The sequence below is a fragment of the Podospora pseudopauciseta genome, chromosome 6, assembly GCF_035222475.1.
Source record: "Podospora pseudopauciseta strain CBS 411.78 chromosome 6, whole genome shotgun sequence".
Lineage (NCBI taxonomy): Eukaryota > Fungi > Ascomycota > Sordariomycetes > Sordariales > Podosporaceae > Podospora > Podospora pseudopauciseta.
The window spans coordinates 1,941,924-1,959,502 of record NC_085895.1 but is presented as its reverse complement, the minus strand read 5'-3'; the positions used below and the strand labels follow the sequence as shown (position 1 = coordinate 1,959,502).

The window sequence follows — 17,579 nt, the reverse complement described above, 5'->3', positions numbered from 1 at the left end:
AGAACCCTAACCCAGTTGTTGAGATCAACCTCACTCGATGATCATGAGAGAGAGAAGAGGTAGTAGAATAAGATACCAGTGATTGGAGTCCAGATAAAGAGACAAAGACAATTCACTTCTCTTGCGGTGAATTCACGGAACGATCGCTGATTTTCCAGCCATCACATGGCTCCAGGCACCATATCCACCTGCACCATTGAGTTTGGAAGGAACAAGGATGGCCATCAAGCCACCCACCTTCCATTCCCATTGCACTTCAGAATCTTCACCGATAGATCAGAGCATCAGATTAGCAATCTCTTCGTCAAAATGATTGCTGTTATCTGCAATTCGCTTTGAACGACGGTCTCAGCATCTGCGCCGCAGTCAAAATGCCTGTTTATCTGAAGTGCAAGGTCCAGGGCTGCGATGCCGAGTTGGTGAATGGCATGGTTGTCACCTCTTGTATGTAAGTCTCAATTTTTATTTTCGGTATCTGGCGAATGTCAGTCAGGGAGACGGCTAACTTTGGGAGCAGGCACATCCTCTGTAACCAATGCGCCATCACCCATGGCTTTGGAAATGAGCCACCATGGAGCTGCCCGGTGTGCAGAAAACATCTTGAGGAAGAAGAAATCTGCAATCATCAGGACTGGGAATCATCGGTTCAAGATGCGGTCCAGTTGATGTATGGGCTGAGCCCAACAATGATCATGGAAGCTGCTTCAAGTGCGATGGCGTTCTGGTCCCAGCAACTAGAAGTACAAATGTCAGTTGCTCCCTCATATACCTATATTTTTGACAGCTACATGCTCACTGCAAAAGATCAAAGGACGGTCGAGAAAAGGCGGAATTGTCGAGAACCTGTGCTGGCTGGAAAGCTAAATATGATGGTATGTTGCAGATAGCCACAAGATCCCCGGGTCCTTTCCCCTTTGCTCACTTCCCATCTAGCAATACAAAGGGAGGAGGAAACTATTTCGCGCCAGTGTGAAGATCTCAACAGAGATCTGGAAAAAAGAAATAAGGAACTGCTACATTTTCGGAGTGTCTACGACAAACTCAAAAAGAAGTGTCGAGAACTTCAGGAGCAGCTCTATCAGATGCGTGCCGAGGAAGGGACATCACAACGAGAGCAAGTCTCCTCAGGCCGTCTTCGCCCAAGAGATCTTCCACAAGCAGGACATGGAGTCAGAGATACAAGACTGCCGCGAGCTGCATTTTCAGGGGCCGACCGGATCAATAGGCCCAGATATGTGACAGTGGCCCCTGACCAACAAGCTCAGACTGTTCAAAGAAGCATGCCTGTCCCAGAAAGCTACACTCACCAAAGTAAGTGATTAGGTCCTACTATTCTCATATCAACAGGCGCATCGAACTGACGTTATGGTACAGGACCACCAGAAAACCTCATTCAGCCACAAGTCTTCAACACCACTGCATCACCAACATACATGTCTGTCCCAAGAGCTGAACAGAGAACCAATAGATATGCTCCAGGCTCAGGTCGAGCTCATCATGCAACACTTCCCTCTCAGAGCAATGTACCAGGTGGCCCAAGACATGTTGTCAATGCGCCCTTGGCGTCTATGAGCACGAGATCCACATCCATGGCAAACGCAGGAGAGTTACAACTTGCCCTAGGTCGAAAAAGAGGTCAGTGTGCAAATGCTCTGATTGGCGCGCATCGTACTGACAACAGGCCTTGGTAGTACAACCTAACACCACTTTCATGTCTTCACGGGCAGCAGAACGGCCAACTTCGCGATACGATACTTTGACCCGTCCCGGTCAATACTTCGACACCCTCAGGGGTAGAGACCATCGGGCCCCCTTCTGAGTGGACGGTGAAACTACCAGACAATATCCTGTTTTAAGAAGCTCAAGGGGAAGCCCTCTATTATTTCATCGCTGCTCAAATATTTTCTATGGCTGCCACGCCATGGATGGTGTTTCCGCTCTGGATCTCCGGCATGGCCTGGTGCTCACATGCTGAGAAACCTGCGAATAACCATGCATGCGTTTTAGCGCCCCCAGCAGCATACCAATATCTAAGTTTTATGTGATGTTGAAATGTTTCTTCAGGTTTATTTTCTCGATAGCGGTGCTGATGCGATTGGCAGGTGGTGGTTTCCTGAGCCCTTGTGAAAGGGGTTCGCCGCGTTTGATCGACAGCAAGGCTGCGAGATCGAACAAACGTTTCAGCAGATCCTCGGATTTCTCACCCTTGTTTTTTTGCTCGAAACTAGAAGCAAAAGAACAAAAGAATAATCATGCGTGCACAGCCACTCCCAAAAAAAATCCCCTTGTGGGGACAGAGAAGAGTTCGTGAAACTGATTTTGAGCAGCCAATTATCAAGGCTCCGCCTGCGACTGATAACCTCAGCAGCGCTTTTTTGTCTTACTTCTATGTCCCAAACATGAACTGATGATGAGGATAGTCTTCAAAGAATGAGATTCTGTCGCGCAAAAAGGCTTTTTTAGAGCACAGCAAGCCACAAGGACAACTCACCGAGTCCTCAAACTGCTTTTTTGCATCGCTTTCGTGACTTTGCTGGGGTGCAATAAGTCTTGCAGCCCTATTGGTCGAACACGATGAAACCTCCCATCAGGGTGACAGCTCTCGGGGATTTTATCGCCAAGATGTCTAACCGGGTTACTGTTTCTGGTGCACAGATGTTTCGTCTTGCAACTACAACTCTGGGCAGCCATCAAGAGTTCTTACTGGCTTACGGGATATCTCGGCGACGGTGATGGATGGTTTGCCAACCTGTCAAAGCTTATTTGTCCAACCGAACAGTCAAAGCGAGTAGTGTGGCATCCGGAGCCAAGACGGATCTCGGGTCTGCCATCAGGGACCACGACAGGAAGACTCTGTTTGTAGATCTGTAAGTTGAATGCATGCATTGGCAAACAGGCTAGGTGATCTCTCCTGTTAACACTATCGTGATCCCCAGATCAGCTTCATGGCTATTGTGGATCACCCAGGAAAATGAAGTTCAGCGTACTTACAACTTCTAGCTGGCTGGCTGCTAAAGTCAGCAGTTCTTCAAGCTTCACCGGTCTTCCTGGATGACAGCACGGCGAGAGATGCACTGATACTGACTGCTTGGTATCTGCAGCGGAGGGGAACGAGGCCGTCGACAAGACCCCTCGAAACTCTGGCGCTCAGCACTGCCTCACGATGAAGCTCCTGGGTAAGTGTTTTGGAGTCGACGCAACTTGCCCGAAGCGGTTGTTGCTGCGTGCCTGAGCGATTTCTCGTCACTTGAGGGGTAAGTTTCGACAACATCGGATGAAAACAGACAGAAAGAATGTGCTGGCAAACTCGGGTGTCGGCTCACATGGGCGGCAGTCGACCTTGATGTGGTGGACTCATGATCACAACGATATGGACGAGAGGGCTGAGAGAATTGTCTATAAGAAGCCATCACCATCCCTCTCTCATCAGCCAGTTCTACATCTTCATCCTCACCTTCACCCTCAAGCGTCCAGGAGACCAACTCAGCACCTTCTTCTATTCACATCTATCTTTTCCGACCTCCCGCCGGCAGGGTCCCCTTTACAAACTCTATCACTTTATTCACTTCTTCAAAAAACACCAACCTCACATCCTAATCATGTCTCTCTCTCTCACCACCCTTCTCACCCTCCTCCTCCCGGTCCTCCCCCTCGTCACCGCCCATGGCGCCATCGTCCAAGCAACCGGCAACGCAGGCGGCTCCGGCATGGCCCTCGGCATCGACACCACCACTCCCCGTGACGGCACCCGCCGCCGTCCCTTCCAGCAGGACTCCACCCGCTTCCGTGGCTCGTCTGCTCAAACCTTTGGCGAGACGATCGGTGCCGGCGATAACCAGCTTGAAGCCGGCACGAGGGCTATTCTCGCTGAGACAGGAGACCAGCTTCCCCAGGTCACCCCAGGAGGTGAGGTCTCGATGATGCTTCACCAGGTCAACGCCGATGGCGGTGGTCCCTACCAGTGCATGATCAATGCCGATGCCACAGGCCAACAATGGTCCAACATCCAAGTCACACAAAATGTCCCAGGGCGCAACTCTCGCAATCGGGTAAGTCTCTCCAGCGATTTCAGACTATATCACGAGGAATCATGACTGACAATGAGGAATACAGCAAGGACAAACTACCGCTTTCCCCCTGACGGCTAGTATCCCCGCTAACCAGCAGTGCACGGGGACCGTCGCTGGTCAGGAGAATGTCTGCCTTGTGAGGTGCCAGAACAGCGCCAGAGCTGGACCGTTCGGGGGTGTTGTGCCGGTGCAGATGGCTGGCGCAGCTGGTAACAACAATGCTGACAACAATGTGGAGGTTGGCAATGGAAACAACGGCACTGACACTGGAGCTGCGAACGCCAGACGCCTCCTCGCTCGCAGCGTGAAGGCGTCGGAGATGAAGCTGCAGGCGCTCATCCAGAGGGCGGTCGAGCTTGATGGTGATTTGAGGGATCCCGATGTGCTGGCTGAGTTCTTGGAGGACTTTGAGGCTTAAGCAAGGCTGTGTGGATATGGAGCTCCGGGGTGGAAAGAGCTGACAACAGGAAACCGACATGAACAACAGGTGACTGGATGGCAGGCCACCAAGGCACAACATTCATTTTTCCCATGTCATTTCCTGATGATCGAGAAACATTTCTCCTTGTATTGTTGGCACAGGTGGCCAATGCCACACTCATTGATACCCAAGTAACTGGTCATTTGTTTAGAGCAGAGAGTCTGCCTCTTATGTATATGTGTATATAGCTTGCATTTTGTTCCTGTACTTCTAGTCTTCTCATTTCAAGTGAATAGAAGTCACTCCTTTCAAACAGGTTGCTATCCTCAACTTACTTCTTTGTGCTTTTGTTTTTCTCAACAGGAGAAGGGTGGTGACAGCTCACGGACAAAAAGGGGGCTGGTGCCAAGTCTTGAGAATGGAGCCAAAAACATACAACACCAGGAATTCCCTGGTGGTCACCCACCTGAGTACTGATCTGGCGATTAGCAGCTTATCTAAGGGAGAGCGGACGGGATCCCGAGCTTTCTGCTATCTATGGTTGTATGTGATAACTTCTGTTCGTTTTGCGATCTATAACCGATGCTAAAACAAATTCACACTCGGCTCTCACCGGGCATAAGCTTTGTTTCGACGTCAGCGGCGCCGAATCTGATCAAAGTTCTGGCGCAGAGAGTTCATCGTAAAAAGCTCGTAGCAAATGAGATGGGTTTGTTTCCTTGTATAAAACCAAAACCAGCTACTCTACCTTTTCTTTAGCCGTCACAAAGACCTCATCATCCGAGTCACTTGAGCTTAATCCCTCTATTTCCTCCCCAGGCTTGCTGTACAATTCCTCCACATCCTTCGATGGACTGATTCTTGTAGACTTGACCAACAACGCTTCAAAACACTCGACCAACTCCCTCGTCAAGTCCCCCTTTCCACCAACCTCTCCAGCGCAGTCATCCCCTGCCCGTCGACCCTACTTCCTAGTCTAACACTACTTTCCCCTGGAGGTTGCTCCCTAAAGCTCAACAGCAACCTCTTCATTGTCTGAACCCCCGCATATCTCGCAGCGGTGTGTAGCACCGTTCTCCCACTATCATTGTGAACATCAAGCCTCGCTCTCCCTTTGTGCTTATCGACCAACACCCCCACAATATCCGTCTGGTCCCCCCACACCGCCAGCCCAACCGCCGTCTCACCACCCTTATCCTTGACCTCCCCGTTCACCCCGCATGCTATCAACGCCTCAACAACCCCCACATCTCCCGCCATGACTGCCGCCATAAGAGGCGTCACTCCCCGCTCGTTTGCCATGTCCAGCCACGCCCCCACAGATAGGAGGTACTCTACATTGGCCAAACGGGCGCAGCTACACGCACAATGCAGCGGCGTCTCACCATAATTGTCGACCTTGTTGACATCCGCACCACCCCACACCAGGGCCCGAGTACAAACATCCGATGCCGTCATAGCTGCGTAATGCAGCGGGGAGCGGCCATCACCATCGTGCAAGTCGGAATCGGCGCCAGCTGCGAGGATTTCAGTCACGGCTTTCAGATCGCCGCGCCAGGCGGCCATGAGGACAACGGTACGGCCATGACAGTCGCGGGCGTTGAGGGCGTCGGGTGAGCAGGTAGCGAGCAGTGCTGGGAGGTTGGTGTAGGCAAGGCCGAGGACGGTCTTGTGCAGAAGTGAGAACTGGCGCCGGTCGAGGTCCAACGGGGCCGGGAATGTAGACTCGATGAGGTGTTTCCGTGCGTTGTTGGCTGGGGATGGACACTCGATGGAAAGATTCCAGGCCATGTTGGCGGCCGAGTCGGTCAGCTTGGTGCTGTTTTCAGCGTGGGGGTCGGCGCCCCAGGAGAGGAGGAGCTGGCAAATCTCGTATTGGTTGCAGTTGAGAGCGAAAAGGAGGGCGTCGAGGGTCCCGTACAGAGACTCGATCATGTCTGCGGGAGAAGCTTGGCCTTTGAGGAGCAGGGTTTGCAGACCAGAGCAGTTGCCCGTCTGGATGTAGCGGAAGATGTCCGAGTCGGGGGGGACAATGCGTGCGACTGTCAGCGAGACGGATATGGAGGGTCCGTTGATGAGGGTGAGTATGATCGCGCGGGAGGCGATCCAGTGTGGGAGGTGAAATGCGCCGCTAATCATGGGCTGTGATCTGCGTTTGCAAGACGAGACGTCGCAGTCCTTGTGTTAGAAAGGGAATCCACGAGATCGCATGGCTACTGTGCCACCGAGATTCTTCCATGTCGTGAACAGCAGTGTCCATGTGCTGTGGCAGGCACACTTGCATGGGCCGCACATGAAAGTCGATGGAATAGGCCCAGGAGGAAGATTCTGATGATTCACCTTTGTCATTCCCTCTGCTATTGTCTGGGTTTCCTCTGTCTTGGCCAGTGGTAACTCGTTTGGCTCGGATGCGGTGGTAACTACCCCTAGAGCCCCTGACGCGTAGTTTTCGCTCTCTGCGGTATGTAGTATCTGTGTAAGAAGCTTCTCCTATCGAGATAGATGAGTCTGGACTGTTTTAACCGCTCAGCCTGGGAGAATCTGCGCACACGCCAGTCCATTGCCAGTTTACGAAGAGGCCCATGCCATGGTTACTTACGAAGACATAACTGCCAGCTCACCAACGATGAGAAAGCGGACATTCCGAAGCTTGTCTTGCATCTCATGCACCTTTGTCTTTTTCCGAACCCATCCCAGCCTCACAACAGACCTCTCCATTCCTGCCCTTTCATCTCCCCCCTCAGCATCTTGCTTGGGCGATTTGAGAAGATACTTGTCCACCAGCAGCTCTATAGAGTCAAGGAGAGAAGCATATTGATGAAGCAGGCTCCGTAATACCTCAAAATTGATGGGTCTGGCACCTTGGGCAGCCGCAATAACGGTATATTGGAGAGAGGTGAAGGATGTCCTGGCTTCCGAGATCTTTCAAAGAAGAAGCTCAACTTCTGTGGGTGCTTTATTGAGTTCCTGAGCCTTGCCAACAAGCTTTCGCAGCTTTTCACCACCCTGGATAATGGCGATAGCGCTGGCCACAAGACTCAGCGGGTCAGCCATGTTCGAGGACGCGTGTAGGGTGTGTGATGGGTAATGCACACGTCTGAGTATATTGTTGCTATTTCTCGCAGGCTACCTAGAACAATAATGCTCTCAGATCGACAATATCGTCAGCCACTTGAGGAGATAAGGACCTGAGGGCAAGGCCACCGCCAAGAGAGCATCCGAAGAGGTGGAGAACCCAGCGGGTTCGGTCCAGGGAAGAAAGGATGAAGCGAGCCACATAGAGCATTTGCGATATGTACAGACGGGTGCCATGCGCCACCGTGCCCTTTGGTTATGTCGGGCTATCCCCTACCGAAGAGATCTATCTGCACAGACAGAGTAAGGTGAATGCTAAAAACGGGGGTAGGTGAATGATTTACCAAATGTCATTACACGACATCCACATGCCACTAGGGATGCCCACAATGAGCCAAGCACCATGGCTGGGCTACCGCCACATTGACTTTGTCCCATGAGGTAGTTGAAATGAGATTCGATACCAGATGAGTCTCTGTGTCAGGTTGTCGTGCGGATTGTTGTCAAGCCCTGTATTGTTGATGAAGAGTGAGAACCCCCCACCTGCGGGTTGACTTGAGGCAATCTCGCCCCAAGTCTGCCAGCTCAGCCTTATGAACTGATGCGCCTGAATACTGGGTATCAAAATTTAATGATAACGCTTTATAGTTTGTATATCTGCATAAGAAATAGGTGGTCAGATGTATTATCTGTTTCTTCGCAACATGCGTTGTTGATGCAGAGGCTACAGTTTTACGAGATACCCAAGTTTTACACTCGTCAGACCGTATATATGCCTATTGCAACTATTACAAAATGTGATCAAAGGAGTGATGGCAGGCTGTACAACACATAATTAAATTATCGCGCAGCAGATAAGCCAGTGCAAAGAGCTAGTGAATAGGTAGCTGGGACAAAGAACAGTTACTGGCTGGATTGTACTCATTCGTGTGGTTTCCTGATATAGGTTGTTACGAATAAAAACCTGATTGTACTAAGCATATCTGAGAACTGGACGATGAGGATCATAGTCTATAGAATAGTTTTATTGCATTTGCATAAACAATTAAATAGCTGTGCTGTGATGTGCTGTACAGTGCTTTGCGACAGTGGAAGGTATTTGGGAGTATACCCAGCTGTGGAATCGTACCTTTCATCAGTATACTCATTACACTATGCTTGATGTACCTAGGTGGTGGACATGGTGTCTGTTTTACCCGCTGTGGAGTTTTAAAGGGGTTTGTTTACTCACCCCTTACTTACCCCTAGCAACAGAACCCTTGCATACTTTTATCACGCTCATTAATGCAAACACCATGGACACAGCTGTGTTCATGAAAAAATAATTGTAACTCAATGGGGGATAGAATATTTGTGACCTCCATGCTATTAAAGCATACACGTGTGCCTGCCTTTAAAGTTCAAAGAAGGATTGTCCCTATCTCCATGCGCCCAGATCCTTCTTTCAACCATCGGTACTTTCTCTGTGCACAAAAAACAGCCGCAACTGTTTGAGAATCGCGCTGTCACTCTTCCTCTATGCGGTCTTTCCCACGATCAACAGACCAACGAGTAACGCCCTTACACAGGAGGAATGTCCAACACATGATGAAGGTGATGCTGAGTTTGGAAGCAATCCTCATGCCGCACCGGTGGCTTCATCAAAAACAAAAAATGAAAATGAAGAAAAGCTCCAGGGTTTACCTACCCTAACAACCCTTTTAAGAACCCGTTGTTGCTGTTGCTGTTGCTGCTGCTGCCACCTTGAACAATTTATCCTCCTTCCTTGGCCTTGGAATCCCCTCGACGCTAAGGCACGATAGCAAAGCAGAGCTTTGGGTCTGAGTTGTACTTTGAAATTAAAACGCAAGAGCATATCACTCGTCAAGTGTCTACCCAAGAAATGAGACTTGGTCCGTCATTTCCTTCGTTCATAAACGTGGGCTCACCCTCATGTCACAAGGCAACTGTCCTTTCGATGGTCGACGGGTTCCAAATCATGAAGCCATGTCCCAATACTTGCTGTACCTGGTGTCTTCCTGCCCAAGTCTCAACTCGAGTGCATATGTGCTATCCTTCCCTGAAATACCGTTACCAACTTTGACAGAATGATGCCACCCCTTGTTGTGTAAACCTTCTCTGACAATGCTGTCCTCCGGCTCCTGTCGCAACCCTTACAGTTGGTGGCAACGTCCCCATGAAGCCATTCCGCTTACGGATTTCAACATGGCCGGCCATATGTCAACAAATGCAAGTGCCAGCACCGGAACGAACTCTCCCTTTCCTGCACCTTGACCTCCCAAGCTCTTCCCACAACTGTCTTGAATAGCCTCATGTAACAAGCTGATGACCTGATTTAGCAACAACCTGCCTCACATGTTGAGAACCATCAGAAAAGGGGAAGTCAGTGCCGAGCAATGGAGCGCACCATAAAACTCTCCCAATCTTCCCAGGATTCTCGCCTTCGTCTTCTCTTCTCTTCACCTTGCACCACCGCTTCTTGACTTTGTCATCCTTCTCCCTCTATCATGATGTCTGTCCACAGTCAGCTTTCAGTCTTCTTCCTTGGATTCTCGACCCTCGCCTCCTCAAACACTCATCCACCTCCATCGACCTGTCACTCGACATCGCGGCAGACTTCACAGCCTCATCAGACGGAAATCAACAGGTTCGCAGGCCTCGTGACGACCTCCCCTGCCAGTCAACTCATCATCGGTCACTGAGACATCAAAGGATCGTATTACATAGCAATTGGCTACCGCTCTTATGAGCTTCTTGTCCCCTCAGTTCGTTCAACAGCCTCAGAGGCTCGCTCGACTTGTTCCACCATGATCTCGACGACCTGTTTCGACGCCAGCCAGCTCTTCATCATCGGCCAGGTTCCTTGCTTGAGGTGGCTGCTCCTTATTTTGACGAGAGTGTGTTTCTGAAGGCCGGTGGCCTAGCGATGATATCGTTACTTTTGCTTTAGAAGAAGCGGAATAAAGGACCTCACGGAGCCATTGACTACCACTCTCACAAGTCCTCTCCCCAGGGTTTAATCGATAGCCTCAGGGGCACGGCATATCTCGACACTAACCGGCTCCCATCATTGGCCGGTTTCTCTTGAGGTGGGTGTTCCTTGTGCTGAAAAGTCTGTTGTTTTCTGAGCGTTGTTGAGCGGTGATGATATTTCTTAGCGGATGCTTAGGGACCCTCACGTAGCCGTTGGCTACCACTCTCACAGGTTTCTTGCCCCGGGTTCGATCGAGAGCCTCAGAGGCACGGCTTGTCTTGACATGATCTGCGTGTTGACACCGGCCAGGTCTTCATCATTGGCCAGATTCTTTGTTTGAGGTGGGTGCTCCTTTTTGTTGAGATTCCTTTTCTGAAGGCCAATTTGGCCTAGAGATGATATTTTGTTCAGCCAACAACAAAGGACCCCATGTAGCCATTAGCTGCCACTATCACTGGTCATCCCCCCCCCCCCCCCCACCCCGGTCGGTCTGATCAACCTCAGTGGCGAGCAGCGATGCCGACGACGTGTCTTATGGCTCCGCTTCATCATTGGCTTTCAATCGTGTACACAAGCAAGAGGGGTGGGTGGGTTTGGTCAACCTCGGAGGCTCGGTGGCTCAAGTGCCATGTTGACGACTTTTCACGGCTGGCCGGCTTCGTCATTGGCTTGGCCTCAGCTACTCCAGTGACTCGACTTGTACCTTGGCACTGTGGCGGTTGGGTTGTCGAGGGCTTTGCATCATTGACTTTTATGGTTCGTGGGTGGTTGGATGACAAAGGTTTGCTCATTTGAGCTTGCGGGTTGTGTAAGGATTTGTGGGATTGGATTTATGGGACGATGGGACGCAACGCAGGTGTGGACAAAGTGATGAATATTGTGATGGTATGGAAAAGGAAGGAAAAGGCAAGTAGCCCAGGCTGGAAGATCAAGAGGACCTAGGAGCAAGGCAGTGGGTGGTCAGTGCCCACGTCCCACGGGATTTGAGAGAAAGGGATTGAATCTGAAGGCGATGAACGAGTTTGACGCGTGAGAACTTTTAGCTATGGCTGACGAGACGGCAGGGATGCGAAGGTGGTGGATGTGATAGTCGTTTGAATTGGAGTGCTATTTGCTGTGTCTGTTCTGTCTGCTGTGTCGAGTGGCCGCTGAGTGTACTGTGATGTTTGCTGTGTCTGTATCTTGATGCGCGTTGCGGGAGGAATTTTGATGACCTTGTCCTGTCGGATTCGGCAAGAGAAAGGAGGAAATTTGTATGCAGATGGGCTTGACTTTTAATATCTGTGGGAGTCCGACGTGGCCTGAAATAAAGTTTGAAACCCCAGTTTGTGTTCAATCACCCGTGTGGCCTCGTGTTGAAGCCGCAATCTTGTCAGGAGTCCACGGTGGCATTTTCCATGTTCCTTGATATCTGCATTAGCCGCATTATCTGAAGGACACGAGTAGCTCTTTTGGGCCCCAGTTATCAATCCTCTGTTTTACTCCATATACCATCATCTGGAGTTTTGCCCCCCGTGCCCCTCATATTCGTTGCCCGTGCTGCCATATATATCATCACATTCTCGTCAATTGCTGGTGACGGGACCTGCGCCTCGACAGTGAAGGTGTCAAGGTCGTCACCGTAAGTTTCCGCCATGTTTTCCACATGCTCCGAATCTCTCAGCGGGGAAAGAAAGCCACTTTCACCGGCACCGATAATCGCCCGTAAGAAGATACTCGCCATCTTCTCGTATCCAGAATCGTTGGGGTGGATCCCATCCGCCCTGAAATCATGCCGACCCATCACCTCGAATTCTGCTGCTCCGATGCCGACCGCCCACATATCTGCGAGTACAATCTTCTGCGGCCGTTCAGGCTCGAGAACCCAAAGACGATCGGCAACAACCTCTCGGGCCATGGAGGTTACATAGTCCATGTTTTTGTAAATGATTCGATTCCCGGTCGGGATGATGGTGGACAAGATGATGGTTGTGTTGGGCACCTGATCGAAAAGATAGTCTACCATGTCGGCGTATCGCTGGTAGATGCCGCCGATCCAGGGTGATGACCCTGACCCGAATGCTGGCATGGAATAGTTGTATTCTGTCTCGTAGAGATCATTTTGCATGAGGGTGTCGAAGGTGCCGGCGTGGATGAGGATGACGTTGGGCTGGTACTTGACCGAGTGCTTGGATAACCCGTGGATGGTGGCGACTCGGTCCATCTTGTCGCGTGCCTCGACTTGGTTGTTGTTCATGAGGCCGTGCTGCTTGCTGCCGACCATGTTGACTTTGTAGCCTGCCTGCCGGAGGGAGTCTCGGAGGTATTTGCGGTATCTGGAGATGAGTCAGTTTGAGTGGCTGGTTAGTTATGCAACTCAAGATTGACAGCTTACCCATTGCCATGGCTTGAGCCCTGCCCATAAGTGATGGAATCACCGAGGGCCAGAATGCGAAGTTCAAAGTCTGGAGGGTTGAAGCCACTGATTGTCCCTTCTTTATCACTGCTTTTTTCCCGAGATGTCTGGGTCTCATCTTTTGCTCCGTCACTGATAACTCTCTGTTCGCCATCTTGACCATTGGAGACAGGCCCAGGAGTAGACAAGGCGAGCGTTGAGAATATAAGTGTTGCAATGGCAACAAAATGTCTGTGGCTCCGCCGGGAAGCACCGTTGAACTTCATGAATTATCTCAATCACTTGACGAACGTTGGAGATGCTGGAAACTGGGCCTGGTGAAGTAAGGTGTCTTTATCAATGAGCTTGTCCAGCAACCAATCACACTTGACGTTCCTCCTTAGCTCACGACAAGATCCAACACACCTTGACAGTCATGACCCTTACCATTACCTCCTATTTCTTAAGCAGCCTGCAAAAAAGGCATTCTAAAGTCTATTATGGTATATACCCCCCCCACAACAACAAACATGCTCACTGCTTGGTGTCCGAATCCATCCACATCTAATAGATCAAAATCACGCCGCCGCCCCTTCCACCTTCCCCTCCTCCCCTTGAGGCTGCACCACCTGCTGCTCCCCCCTAGCCGCCGGCACCACCTCCTCAGGCACATCCAGCGCCAAATCCGCCCTCAACCCCGGCAGAAACCTATCAATCCTCTTCCACGTCTCGTTCCACAGCTCCTCCCTCTCGGGGTTCTTGCTCGGCGGCACCAAGTACCCATTACTCGCCATAATAAGCAACACATTCTTCAAATTCTCCGGAACAGCCTCCTCCTATTTTGTCAATCGTTAGCAAAAGAATCCCCTTTAGCTCGACAAGAAAGCTTACCAAACTATCCCCCTGCCCACTATTCATCAACCGGTCCATAATCTCAATAATCCTCACCCACAACCCCAACAGCCCCTCCCACTCGCTCAGCATGACCAAATACTGCAAGAAAACTTTGCTCAGCAAGCTCGCAGCCTGCACCCTCGTCTCGCTCATCCCGTCCCGATCCGAGCTGAAAACCTCCGGCTTCAACAGCCTCAAGATAAGCGGGAACAGCACCTCCCCGAAAATCGCCGTCCACTCATCATGCTCCTCCTGGGACGTCAGATCTGGGCTAAGCAGCGTCCTCTGCAGGCTAGAAAACGCCAAATGTCTAATCTCCCGACAGGGGTTCGTGCACTGCGTTGTTAGGGCCTGGAAAACAGGAAGCCAATACGCCGACCACGCCTCCCTGCTCTCTAGATGACTCTGGGACATGAGACCGGGGATGCGAGACGTGAGCTTGTAGATTCCCTCCAGGGCCCTAACGCCCCTTTCGACAACCTTGTTGTCGCTTGGTTTCTCAAGCTTCTTGGCAATGAATTTGCGGCCCTTGACCTTGCGGTCGTTTTGCTGCTCTGCTACCGCGCCGACGCTCGCCATGCTGGCATATTCGTTGAGCAACGAGAGAGACGCCTCATAGTTGTCCGCCATGATTGCCGAGGGGTTGCTGTTGATAACACCCTTCTCCAGAATCTCAAAGACGGCCTCTGCTGAGTCTGGGTTGGTGGCGAGGGTCTGGAGGATGACCCAAAAGTCGGGTGAGGTCATCATCTCGTTTCGGAGAGGGCATGGCTTTTCGATGCAGAGCTTTAGGCCGCGGAGGACGAGACCAGACGTCTTTATGAGAGTGTCTTTGGGGAAGCTGGAGACGGTGTGAAGGAGGATGGGAACGCGGACGTAGTCAAAGTCGTAACTTGCTTGGAGGAGGTTGAAGAGGTAGAAGGTAGCTCTCTCGATGAGGACAGGGTGGTACCGAGGAACATCTCTCAGGATCTCCTGGATAGCTTCCACGACCCGCTTGCCGAGAACCTCGATGGTGGTCTCATCACGAAGGGCGAGGACTGTGCAGAACTCCAAGATGTATACCAACCCCGGGTCGTAGACGGCGGTGGTCTGACGAGGTTTCTGTCCGTTAGTTCCAGACGGTGGGATATTCTCGGCCTTGACAGTGATGACGGTCGACCCATTGTCTTCTGGAATTTGTGCCAGCAAAGAATCTACCAGTGCTTCAAGATTATGACTTGGTAGGCTCGAGACATTGGCAAACACATCCCCCATGTGACACTGGTTGACGCAGTCGACAGTGCAGAGCGTGCTCTCCAATTCCTCATCTGAAGGTTCAGGCGGGTCATCGGCCGCATAGCTTGAGATATACGAGGTGAATGCCGAGAAGAAGCCTGTCTCGTTCTGCTTGGCACCCCGATCAATGACCTGGGATGGCGGCTGCAGAGGAATAGGCGGCAGCGAGAGCTTATCCGCTTCTGTCGAGAAGAACGGCGGTATAAGCGAGTTGACAAACAAGTTGAGCCATATCCGAATGATCTATAAGACGATATTAGTACCAAACCCATATATGGCCTAGGATGCTCAGGGGGCAACTCACATGCTTCCAACTCTTCTTGATCACCGGCTCACTCCCAGTAACAACCCTAAACAACACCAACGTCGCCAACTGCGGCCTCACATCCCTACCAAACTTGACCGCCAGCTCACTCACCATAACACTATTCTCCCCAACCTGCACCTCGGTATTAAGCGTCGTATTCGACCCTCCCTCACTGCTCAGAGTCGAGATGTAGCCCAACCGATACACAATCTCATCCAGCGCCTCGCTATTCCCGTACTTGGTCGCGATCCTTGCGCACTCATCGAACCCGGTAATCACCCTCGCATAAACCGTATCATCCGTCGCCGACATGAAAACAAAAAACAAACACGACACAATCGCGTTCCACGTCGTGGCAAACATGTCGGCATCATAAATGTTCGTATCGCACAACACCAGCGGCCCGGCCGAGTCAGACTTGAGAAGCAGCTCCTTCCAGGCATAGTCAAACGCATGCTTGTTGTCATGCTCAGATGGCAGGATGATCTCATTCGTGCTGATGGCGTGGAAGATGTCATGGATGTACTCCGGAGGGAAATCCTTCCCGCCATTGACACCCCGCAAGTTCCTCGCAAAGGCCGCCTCGTTCATGCGAGCTTCTTTCTTGATGGTTGGATTATGCTGGTCCGTATTCAGCATGATGATCGCGTAGGAGAGGACATAGACCGAGTCCTGGTCTGCGATGCCCTCAGGCTCCGACTTGAAGTACTTCTCCGAGAATGAAACAACTACCCTCTCAATCAGAGGCGCTTCGCCAGGCAGGCGGAAAGTTCCCAGCATCATGCGCAGCGCCTCGTCTGCTCTCTTTCCAGAGAAGTCAAACTGGTCCATAAACGCATCTAGAATAGCCTCGTTGCCTCTCTTGGTGAGGAACTCGCCAAGCTGCTTCTTGTTGACTCTTGTCGTACCCGACAAGAACTTGGCCACACAGACTGGGTCTTTAGCATCGGCAATGATCCCCTTTTCCTGGAGATATGCCAAACCGCCCTTTGGATTTTCGTTGAACTTGTTTGCGCCCTTGATGATGAGCTTTTTCCTTCGCCTCTTTTCTCTGAGTACTTCCGGGTCGGGATAGCCCTCTGTTTCAGGGGTCTGGTCAAGTCTTTCTGCAATGTACTGGATGAAGCGAAGTAGCGCATCCAAACAGAGAGGTGGCACGCTTGTCGTGCTCCAAGTAGCCGAGTCTGGGAGCGCATTTCTTGACAACAGACCGATCATGTCCTCACACAGATCAGCCCTGTCCTCATCGCAGTCATAGTTGACAAACAGATCCACCATAAAGGTAGGCATGCGAGCCAGCACTCCAATATTTTCAACCATGGCCTGTCTGGCATCTGGTTTGCGCGCGCCCCCTTCCAGCCCCAACTTTTGGCGGTCCTTGACTGGAACAGGCGTAGAACGGCCACTACCTTGCTGCGATGGTGGTGGTTTGACCAACTTTGGCGACTGTGGGATGCCCGAATAAAGACTGGGGTCAATGCCTGGCTCTCGAGGGATCTCCACCGCCGGATGAAGGCAAGCGACCAAGTAAGACAGGTACAGCTCCTGCTGAAGCTTTAGAACATGTCTGCAGGTTGAAAGAAGGGTGCTCGCCACAATCAACGCTTCCTGCAGCACGGCCATATTATCGGAGCGTACAAGCTGGAAGAGATAGCAGCACAGCTGATCCTCTGCAATCGCCGCAAGCGCTGGGTGCCTCGCAATCGATGGCCCTGCCACCTCAAGCGCCACGTGGATGATCCTGAGAGCCATGACTCTCATTTGATCGGGATGGCGGCGGTCATGAGGGTCCAAGAAGCTAACCAGCACCCTGAAAAGCTCGCGGACCGATGGTAACGAATAAGGCCGTAGGTCAAACGACTCAGAGCTGATTTCCGTGTTAGAACTCGTACTCGGCCTCCCCTGTTCTCCAGCAGCAGCCGTTTCCTCAGTACTGCTCGCCTTTTCCGAGCTCGATGAAAGCCTCGGCTCATCAACCGCCGACGTCTCCAACAAAGCCGTCTTCTCAGTCGTCTCACCCCCTTCTCCCTCAACCACCCCATCACCCCCCTCAACCGCTCCCTCCCCCTCCTCCCCCTTCTCCAAAACCCCCACAGCCTCCTCACTCCCCGTCCCCTCACCCCCAGTCTCCATCTTCACCCCATCATCTCCCCCCATCTTTCCCTCCAGCCCCCCCTCCCCATCCT

The 17,579-nt window shown here is 51.6% G+C and overlaps 6 protein-coding genes across 6 annotated transcripts; 3 read left to right on the top strand and 3 right to left on the bottom strand.

Annotated features, from left to right (window-relative positions):
* Positions 1-23: 23 nt before the first annotated feature.
* QC763_602005 (uncharacterized protein) lies at positions 24-1,239 on the top strand (the record flags this gene model as incomplete). The annotated part of the gene is made up of 3 exons (XM_062914052.1): positions 24-448; positions 518-872; positions 934-1,239. The coding sequence occupies exons 1-3, from the start codon at positions 372-374 to the stop codon at positions 1,237-1,239; spliced, it is 738 nt and encodes a 245-aa protein (XP_062762885.1). The 5' UTR covers positions 24-371.
* Positions 1,240-2,736: 1,497 nt separating this feature from the next.
* On the top strand, positions 2,737-3,000 carry QC763_0093250 (uncharacterized protein; the record flags this gene model as incomplete). The annotated part of the gene is made up of 2 exons (XM_062906271.1): positions 2,737-2,867; positions 2,937-3,000. 2 exons carry the CDS (start codon positions 2,737-2,739, stop codon positions 2,998-3,000), a joined length of 195 nt encoding a protein of 64 aa, XP_062762884.1.
* Positions 3,001-3,356: 356 nt separating this feature from the next.
* QC763_602010 (uncharacterized protein) lies at positions 3,357-4,807 on the top strand (the record flags this gene model as incomplete). Its single annotated transcript, XM_062914053.1, has 2 exons — positions 3,357-4,049; positions 4,114-4,807. The coding sequence occupies 2 exons, from the start codon at positions 3,357-3,359 to the stop codon at positions 4,486-4,488; spliced, it is 1,068 nt and encodes a 355-aa protein (XP_062762883.1). The 3' UTR covers positions 4,489-4,807.
* Positions 4,808-5,400: 593 nt separating this feature from the next.
* Positions 5,401-6,630, bottom strand: ASB6 (Ankyrin repeat and SOCS box protein 6; the record flags this gene model as incomplete). Its single annotated transcript, XM_062906270.1, has 1 exon — positions 5,401-6,630. The coding sequence occupies one exon, from the start codon at positions 6,628-6,630 to the stop codon at positions 5,401-5,403; it is 1,230 nt and encodes a 409-aa protein (XP_062762882.1).
* A 5,078-nt stretch (positions 6,631-11,708) lies between these two features.
* Positions 11,709-13,201, bottom strand: QC763_602057 (uncharacterized protein; the record flags this gene model as incomplete). Its single annotated transcript, XM_062914056.1, has 2 exons — positions 11,709-12,855; positions 12,915-13,201. The coding sequence occupies 2 exons, from the start codon at positions 13,199-13,201 to the stop codon at positions 12,006-12,008; spliced, it is 1,137 nt and encodes a 378-aa protein (XP_062762881.1). The 3' UTR covers positions 11,709-12,005.
* A 291-nt stretch (positions 13,202-13,492) lies between these two features.
* On the bottom strand, positions 13,493-17,526 carry GEA2 (GDP/GTP exchange factor for ARF; the record flags this gene model as incomplete). The annotated part of the gene is made up of 3 exons (XM_062914057.1): positions 13,493-13,750; positions 13,806-15,329; positions 15,391-17,526. The coding sequence occupies 3 exons, from the start codon at positions 17,524-17,526 to the stop codon at positions 13,493-13,495; spliced, it is 3,918 nt and encodes a 1,305-aa protein (XP_062762880.1).
* Positions 17,527-17,579: the final 53 nt, after the last annotated feature.